This window comes from Branchiostoma lanceolatum, chromosome 6 (genome assembly GCF_035083965.1).
Source record: "Branchiostoma lanceolatum isolate klBraLanc5 chromosome 6, klBraLanc5.hap2, whole genome shotgun sequence".
Lineage (NCBI taxonomy): Eukaryota > Metazoa > Chordata > Leptocardii > Amphioxiformes > Branchiostomatidae > Branchiostoma > Branchiostoma lanceolatum.
The window spans coordinates 5,847,044-5,856,801 of NC_089727.1; the positions used below are offsets into that span (position 1 = coordinate 5,847,044).

General features: G+C 40.7%; 1 protein-coding gene across 1 annotated transcript; it reads right to left on the reverse strand.

Moving 5' to 3' along the window:
* Window positions 1–348: 348 nt before the first annotated feature.
* LOC136436252 (glutamyl-tRNA(Gln) amidotransferase subunit B, mitochondrial-like) lies at window positions 349–9,640 on the reverse strand. Its single transcript, XM_066430058.1, has 13 exons — window positions 9,497–9,640; window positions 7,858–8,014; window positions 6,029–6,142; window positions 5,515–5,719; window positions 5,199–5,321; window positions 4,729–4,842; window positions 4,209–4,338; window positions 3,354–3,540; window positions 2,630–2,766; window positions 2,138–2,216; window positions 1,841–1,885; window positions 1,405–1,494; window positions 349–955 (listed from the first exon to the last, which is right to left on the reverse strand). The coding sequence occupies exons 1-13, from the start codon at window positions 9,610–9,612 to the stop codon at window positions 824–826; spliced, it is 1,629 nt and encodes a 542-aa protein (XP_066286155.1). The 5' UTR covers window positions 9,613–9,640; the 3' UTR covers window positions 349–823.
* Window positions 9,641–9,758: the final 118 nt, after the last annotated feature.

Below are 9,758 nucleotides of genomic sequence, written 5' to 3' on the forward strand. Positions count from 1 at the left end.
TTAAGTATTGAGGTTAATGCCATTGTTACCCTATGTTTTGGCAACGCCTCGAGGATGGGGCACATCTGACGGATTCATGGCTTAATATCAATCTCCAGGCAGATGTAGGAAGATCAAATTCATATTTTTTCTCAAGTTCTCGGTTCCGTGGAGCAGCAGGCCTTTTTTGGTCCATTATTCCACAGAATCAAGGGCTTGAGAAACGTTAGGATTTTGCCTGTCTACATCTACTTGGAGATTAGCTTAATTTCACAACTATGATGTTTTTTGAAGCCGATGTTTCAAGCTCCACAGGTGAATCGGAAAAGCAAAACTAGGTCAACCCTACAAAAAGAAAAGCAAGAAAAGTTGAGAGGTTCCAAACCATTTTCATTAATTAAAGTCAGACACAGAAATCAGAGAAATTCATACCTCTTGATCCTGTAGCGTACCCTGGCTGTCCTTTTTTTACAGTCAAATAAATCAAATCAAAACCCTGTAGTGTACATAGTCTGGGCTCCATGGTCTACTGGTTAGTACCCACTTCGGGGCCTGAAGGTCTGTCGTTGCTCGCTTGAATTGTACACTCCTTGAAAGTGTTGAAGTCTTAGGACCATAAGTTTTATAATATACCCATATAAAGCCTTGATCCTCTGTTTATTGTATTCATGAAAAAATTTCTTGGAGTATATCCCCTGTTTTTACTATACAATTGCACTAAACACTTGGTATTTTTTTATAATACTGTACACAAATATGGAAAGAGATACCTTTGAGTTAAATTTTTATCTACACTTGAATTTCAAATAAGGAAACCCATGTATAACTACATTTGTATGTCTTCTCATTGTCCCTCTAATTTCTGTCTAAGAACTCTACTTGTAACAGTGGGATCTGCACATTTGTTTGTCGCTTTCTGCACTTCGCCCATCAGCCTGTTCACAACCTTCTTGTTCCCTTTTCTGTATGCCTCCACCTGCAAGAAAGTAGACCACACATCTTTTGAAAGCCAGCTCATACAAACTGGAGGCCTAAGAGGGATCCAGATGAAACACAGTCACACAAAATCAAGAGAATATCAAAGAAGAAATCAAACAGATTCAAGTGTAACAGTGTAGTTCAAGTGCCACTTACTGACCAGTCTAACTGGTCCAGGCCTTTTAGCCTTGCGGTAAGTGTTGGGTTTGTGAGCCTAACGTTAACATTGGAGGTTTTAACATTGGAGGTTTTAAAGGTTACAACGAAACATGAAGTCCATTGACTCCTAGCAGTAAAAGGGTTTCATTCATGGTACAAGTATGTTAGTTCCTTCCAGACTAACTTGGCCGACATGTTTTCCCTTCCCAGGAGCCAGGAGACTGTACTAGTGTTTCACAAGTACAAAATCAAAGGACAAATCACACAGAATCATAGAACAAACATTACCAGCTGATGATGTTTCTCCAGAATCTCATCACATATCCTGCCCAGTGTCTCCTCATCCCTGATCTGAGCCCACTGCTCCTCCTCTATAATCTATGACATCAAGGAAAAAGGGTGGTGATAAAACTTGTGTGTCTCAAGTAGTTGCATATAACTTTTGAGTGACAGCATAATGGTAAAATGGCCTGAACATTTCATCCAAATTGAATATAAGTAAGTCTAAAACGTGTACATCTGAATGTCTGGCTCAAATCAATAACTTGAGATAAATGCTGTTAAACATATAATCAATTACATGTAGATAACATCACTACACTATGTCTAGGATATTCTTTGTATTACATATCCTGGGACTTAAGAAAAAATAGATAATTCACTAAAAGGTATGCTGTCAAAAAAAAAACAGTTCACATAAACAATGAATTACATATATACAAACCTGTAACAGACCTCTGTTGTCTCCGTCAAAAAGAAGACCAAGGATCTGTAAAAAGATAAAGATCCACCAGAAAATGACTACAACATATGTGCTCAGTATAATACAACAGAACATAAAAGTGATATCATGAACATCATACTTATATAATCATTCAATCCTTACTGTTCTTCACATTGAAAACATGAAGGGTACAGATTGCAAATCGTCACATATACCACTACAAATGTTCCAGATATTGAAGACACTTTCATTTCTTAACCATATCTTATTGGATGACTTCTCTACATAGAAACCCACCTTCTTGCCAGTTGACTTGGAAATTGTTCCCACTGCAACAAGGTCCATAATCTCTCCTAACTTACTCGCTGTGACAGGACTGAAAAAAGAATACATTGGGATATAATGAAAAAAACGAAATATCATTTACTGCTGGTTCCTGCACACATGTACTTCTATTTCTATTGTATGTTGACACAATGTTCAATGGGGAAACAGAAATAAAAGAAGGGGACAAATTTCTGTTATAAAAATTGCAACAAAATGTCATTATGATATGTATGATACTTATATGCAATACATGGAATACGGACCCAGTATCTGTACTTTTGCTTTTCTTCAACCACGGCATTGTGCATGTCAAATAAGTAGCACTCACTACCTAATCTCTAAGCAGATATAGAAAGGCAAAATTGTCATGTCTCTCAAGCTCCCGGCTCCTCGGAACCTTGAGCTTGAGATATGTTTACTATTTTCCTTTCTACATCTGCTTGGAGATCACCAACTACCCACCACTCCTGGAAGGTCAAACTCCTCTTGTGTTGCTCTTCCAGAAGGTCAGTCAGTACCCAGGATGCTGCTGACCTGGGGTCACGACCTTTGCCCTTGACATCTACTAAAGACTCGAAGTATTCCACAAGACCCTCGCCCTGTGGGTAAAAGAGATGGATGAGGTTAAAATGTTATTGCGATTTCTTCTCAAGACAACAGTTTGAACATGATGGTTCTTGCAAGGCTTTGCAGTTGTCTATCAATTCACTCACTTTCATAAATTTTCTCTTACACGTTTCGATTTTCATAAAACCTGCTCTCTTCCATCCTTACGGGTCAATAACTTACTCTACAGCGTGTATCATTGACATGAGCAAAAGAAAGGAAAAACAAATCTTATAACACTATTAAGTAATTATGTTTTCTATTCAGTCATACTTTTAAATCTTGCATGATATTCCAATTATGAATCAAGGCTGAAACAAATTCAATTTAGGCCAAAATAATTACTCAAGCAACTGGATAAATTTTTGAAAATTTTCAAAAATGTATCCAGTTGCTTGAGTAATTATTTTGGGCATATCTTACTACCTGGATGTCTAACTTTCATCTACGTAAATTCGACTTAGGTCTCAGCAAGGTCGCAGCGCAATCTAGTTAAGGGGGGTCTTGGACAAAAAGTCAAATGTTGAGCCCACACATGAGATGTACAACTACTGTGAATACATATCACTCATAGCCTCACCACCAGTGCCACACTGTGCTGAAACTGGATGCCGTATTCCTCTACAAGTCTGCGTCTGGTGGCATCGGGAAGTTCTGGCATCTGTTCACGTACTCTGTCGATATTTACGACAGTGTCTTCCGTTCCACGTGGTGACGTGGCGTCAGTATACAAGATCAGAGGAGGGAGGTTGGGTTCAGGCATATACCTGGAGAAAATACAACATCTCTCATTTGTGACATGATCATTTTATCACTTCAATACAATATTCTATTTGCAACTTCAATGTAATTAGAGCATTCATTTTAATGGATCCAGACAGAGACAAGTCTTTCCTTTCTTTTATCTATGTTAATGATCTGTGGTGGTAAACAACAATATGATCAAACTTTAGAAGGCCAACACTGGAATGAAATGGAGTGATAGAGGTGGTATACATCAGAGCCCACTGACCAACCTTAAGACAGGGGACAACATAGGCTACTGTAATTCTTGTTTCTTTCACAGACTGTAACTTTATGTTCCCTGTTTACGGTCACCTCTGTAACGTGAACTTATCATCACCGTAAAAAAACCTGTTGTGATTATTTTTGATTCCTTCACACATCCATTCTATAAATACCGTGAAGTGAAAGTACAGTGGAAATGTCCATATTCCTTACACCGTGAAATTTTGCTACCGTGAACATAAAGTGAATTGCAGTATCCGCTGCTGCAGTCAAATCCTGGAAGTACCAGTAGACAGGTCAATTTCGTGAACAAGATTGATGGAATTCAGCTGAAAATTTTGGGATGAGTCCCAATTCATTCCAGTATGCTTGTAACGTTCGGTCCCTTGTTTATAATGTTTCTGTCAGTGTTTGTTTGTATTTTTACCTGTAGTCATGCCTCTGTTCTTTGTCCCTCAGAGATATTGTCTTCCCTGCCTTCCAGTCAAAGTACCTGGTCTCCTCCTCCACCTCACCAGCGCCCTCTAGCACCTGGATCTGTCTCTGCATCTCATATTCTGGGGAAAAAAAGAATTTTACACATTTGACTACACAATTGATAAAAAACATTCAAATATACTCTGTTGGTAACAAAAGAGAAAAGGACACTTTCAGGATATTTAGAGAGGTTTGCATGTCTCTGAATCAGATGGTCCTTGCTTTGTATGGAAACAGGATTTGATACAGCTTTTGTAAGTTTGATCTCATTTCACTGCTTCTGAGAAATATACAATACCCGAAATAATGAAAGAGGCAAGAAACAAACATTGCATTGGGATGATTGGGCACTGGTGGCAAGAATTTTCTGCAGAGAACTGATCAAAGGCATCAAACTGGAGCTATAAAAGGAAGGATACCAGGCTAAACATCATTACAGTGACTTGAAGTAAAAAATGCAGCATATGTACCAATAGCCTTCTGTACAAACTTGGCGCTGTTGATGTTCTTGACCTCCGCCCTGGTTCCCAGTTCCTCCCCACTCCTGTTGACTGAGATGTTAGCATCCACTCTCATGGAACCCTCTGGAAATTTCAGTAGACATGATGAGTGGGTCACAGACATACACAACATTTTAAAGATAACTTTACACTACCAAATGGATTTGGGGTTGAGCAAAGATTTCTACCTGGACCCATGGAGTGAAAAGTGGGTTAAAAAGAGTAACTATTTCACCCCTCCCTCCCATTTTGGGTGAAGACCCCCAAAACGTCTGCTCAACCCCAAATCCAGTTGGTAGTGTAAGTGTTTCAAATTAACCAAAAAATTTAAGTTACAAAAAAATAATGATACTGAAATACAAAAAGAAGCATAATTGCTTTCAAACAATATTCTGAATATTTGCTGTGGTTCATATCAAGTGATTCAAATATAGTCTAACCTGACATGTTGCCGTCACAGGTACGTAGGGACTGTAGGATGAGCTGAAGTTCTTTCACCATGGCAGCAGCCTCCGCACCATCCACCATGTCTGGTTCTGTCACTATCTCCATCAGTGCCACACCTGTAACATTACAGCACAGTTAGCCTCCTGGTGACTGTGGGGGGTACTGCACCTCTGTCACCATGGTTACAGCCTCAGCACCAGGTAAGTCTTGATTCATTGCAGTGTTGGTCTTCTCAAGTTTAGCCCTTTGTTCATAATGTTGTTCACAAACACAGATGAATTGTCATGCTAAGTGCTATCAAAACCTCACCAGCCCTGTTCAGGTCCACTAGGACCTCCCCATTCTCCTGGTCGTGTAGACTCTTCCCGCTGTCCTGCTCCAGCTGCAGCTGTTTGATGCGCACCTGGCACGACTTCAGCACCTGCCGCTGACTCCTGCTCTCGTCGTACACGTCAAAGGTCAGGTGACCATCCACGGCCAATGGCAGTCTCTGCTGGGTAATCTGATAGCCTGCCTAGTGCACCAAAGAAGCATGTGATGGGTGTGAATGATTATTCTAATCCCTTGGAGGTTTCTTCTTAGACCTTTAATCCTTTCCCTGCTGAAGTACTGCCTTTTGGCACCAAATTTGTATTAGTTAATTGTCAACTTCACTTGGTGAGAAATGAAGCCTACAAAGTGTCCTATCCATGACGAGTTAAGATTAGTGTCCTTCATACAACCTCAATCTTAACAAATAAAAATTGGATGAGCTTTCATATAAAAAATTAGCATGCATCTTGTGCTGTGTCTAGGCTGCACAGTGAAGTTGCTTTAAACTTACGGGGAGATCAGCGTAGAAGTAGTGCTTTCTGTCAAAGAGAGATTTCCTGTTGATGTGACAGTTTAGCGCTAGAGCTGTCAACACACCTGCCTCAACACACCGTCTGTTTAACACCTGTGGGATGGAGGGAAGGAAAGGACATATTACGTATACTTTGGAAGAATGGACAACGTACCAATTGCAATGGCACAAATACTGTCGTGGGATTTAGACTACTGTAGTAGGTATCATCTTCATGATCAAAAAAGGTGACACCTTGGCAAGGGAATTATATTTGTTACTTACTTTGTCAGCATAACTGAAATACGTAACAATTGCATGATAGGCAATCCTAGCCTGGTATGCAGATCTATCATACCTGCCAAGCCTCTTCCGTCTTCTTTGCAAATAGTTACAGTCAAACCTGCATTAGCGGTCACCTTTGCATAGCGGCCACCTGCCCATAGTGGTCACTTTTTGTCGGTCCCTTGGATTTTTCCCATTGACATAAACATTAAGAATTAAGCTATAGCGGTCACCTGTCCAACGCGGTCGCGGCCACACGATTTTCGGTCCCGCGGGTCTGGAAACACTGCCGATAACGGTCACGGCGCATGGTCGCCGCAAGATTCGGGAGCCTTCTTTCAAATCCCCGCGGAAAAAAATGTCATTATAGCTGCAGTGTTACCCATGAAAATGTTGTACATGGTTTTATTTTGCTCCTGGTGTTGGTTTTGAATTTCCAAAACCGCTAAGACGCCAGAAATTTGCAGACAAAAAAAGAGCCTCTTGGTGCGCGGTCCTAGCGGGACGCTTTGCTTACTTGGGTTACTTCACTAGTAGTACCATGGGGGAGCAGTTTGTTAAAAAAAAGACAGACGCCTTTTATCCTCTAAAAAAAGGTTATAAAGCCATCCATTCTTAGCATACTCTGTTCTCTTTATTCAAAGAACTTCTTTGACGAAATAAGTTTACATTTTGTACTATCTGATGTAGAGTAAAATCATAACTCACAAATGCAGCTGCACCCACATTACAGTAGACTATCCCATGACCCTATGACCTCAAGCGCCATCTTGCAGCTGTTGTTTTTCATCACGGCAAGGAATCCGACCCAAACAGGCTGATTTTACCGTGAAATTCCGCAATTATTTGCTGATAAATGATGTCGCCCCGCAATTGAAAATAACACGGTTGTCTTTGGCAACATTTTGGTCGCATGTGCTGCGGATTGGGGGCGGATCGATGGATCGACTTGGACTTAAATTTGCTTGTGGAAAAATCCGGACCTACCGAAAGCAGTCATCTTGAGCCGATGGTCGTCTTGTGGAAGTGGTCGGTAGACCAAGTTTGACTGTACATGTATGTGAATAAATGTTTCTCAGTGGGTACAGAAAACATGTGCCACTTATTGCTGGTAATCAATCAACCATTTCTATAGAGCGGCCACCTGTCCATAGCGGTCGATTTTGGCCAGTCCCTTGAGTGACCGCTATAGGCAGGTTTGACTGTATTTGCCAAAAAGGATGAAAGAGACTTGGCAGTTGTAATAGGTCTGGATCCCGGCCCGGGCTAGGGCAATCCCCTATAACAGAGTCCTCTGCTGCTCTAATTGCTACCTAGGTAAACAGTTTACTTCTCAGTACCATATACATGTAAACTAACATGCTGTCATTGATGAGATGGGGCAAGGCTACAAGTGAAGTCCCCTAACCATACAACACCTCATACAGAACTGTAAACTTGGTCCAACAGGTACAGACAGGGATCTAGAAGCTAACCAGACAGCCCATCAATGGATACAGAACTGGAGCAACAAGATACGATGACGATAGACTAAATGTACTTACTGGTAAGGTTCCTGGCAGGGATGCATCCAGCGGAGAGACGAGTGAGTTTGGTGGAGCTGAGAACTGGACCTGTGAGCCTGAGAAGAGTTTGGAGTTGGAAGAGACCTGTGCATGGATCTCTAACCCCACCCTTCCCTGCCAGTCTCCAGGGAGCGGTCTGTGGAGAAAACAGGAGACATCAGTTATCCTCTTGTTTGGCTTTGCGGCAGGCAGTTCTGTCTCGCCAAACGACTTGTTATGACAGGGATGTGAAAAATACAATCAGACTGAGAGTCATAACCTGATTCTGCTGAAAACACCATTCACTACAGTTCATTCTCATGTGATGATTTCCTTGCCTTTGTAATGTATTACATCTGAAAATGTTCATACATCGATGATTTAAAACTCCCTTGCTTTAATATAACTTTATTGCAAGTTCATGCCCGAAGGCTAATTGCAGACAAACAAGTACATGGGAATACATGGGAATCAAAAATAGGTTTCTAGGCTACTGTCAAAGTTCTAAGTTAACTAAGGTTGACTATGGTTGGGTTTGACTTCTTTTTTGAAGGCAGTGGAAAATGAAGAGACCCACGTTTTTCATCGTAAGTGGGTTTGTTGATTTTAGTAGTGATATGGATTTTTGTAAGCTATTCAAATGGTGAAAGCTAGGAGAATTAACGGAAGCTGTTTTATATAAATCGTTTCTTTCGGCCTCATATAGAGGGCATTGGCAAAGGAAATGTATTTCATTTTCCACTGCGTTCATTGTACAAAACTTACACATTCTCTCGTGAGCGGGCAGCTTTTTATATCTACCCTTTTCTATTTCTAGTGGATGTGCACTTATTCGTATCTTACACACAGCTGACCGTTGTTCAAAATCTTTGTTGGAAAGATATTTTTCCATTGAGTATTCTGTTTTAACATTCCTATAAAATCTTAACTTACTGTCATCGATAGATAATTTATAAAGAAAACTTTGAATGTAAATGTCGGTCAGCCTTTTTCTTAACAATGTACATATATGTTGTATGTCTAGATCGAGATTGTTGGCGTTCCAGATAAAGGAGTATCCACTATTGTCAAGTACATCTTTCACATGTTGTAACCAGTTTTTCTTGTTGCTATTCACTTGGGAAGACTGTTGATACAATAGAGCATCTACTTGTAAAGGATGAGTCAAAGGATCGAGTTGTCTGAGGCGCAACCAATACTTAACTATGCGGATTGACACATCTAAATCTACCGGGAACACTCCAAGCTCTGCTTTACTTGCTATATTACTGGAATTTCGGTGCACTCCAAGAATATTTTTACAGAAACGGTTCTGCATAGTTTCAATCGGACACCTGTTGCTTTAATAGCTGCAACATGTTTTATGTGGTCAGGACAAAAATGTCCTCCCAAATCATCAGCATAATTTTGATTTGCAACAAGAATCATCCTTCAAATTCTATAACGTTATGCCTTTCGTGAATACCTGTCATGTTGGCCTGAACTTTCTGAATGTCATTATAAATATTCTGCCCCTCAAGTGGGGAGGGGGGCGGTGCATGAGCAAATTATCTGACCTGACCTCAAACTGAGTCAAAGTAATTTCAAATACAAACATGCGTATTTACACGTCAATGCATAGTAGATTCAGACACCTCACCTTGTGCGATCTTTCTTTGTCTGTGATTTAGCATAGAACCGGTTACAAGTACATAAAGACCGACGAGAACTCAAGAAAATTCGCCCGGCACACATTTTTGGTACAGACGACGCCATCTTGCCTTGTACTTCTTACCAATATCGCTAGACGGCGCAGCTGAGTGGTGTCGTAACTAGGTGTCATAGCTTAGACTCGCTAGGTGGCGTTGCTTCTTCAGCCTCGTTCTCACTGTTCCGCGGGAGTCACGAAATGACAAGATGGC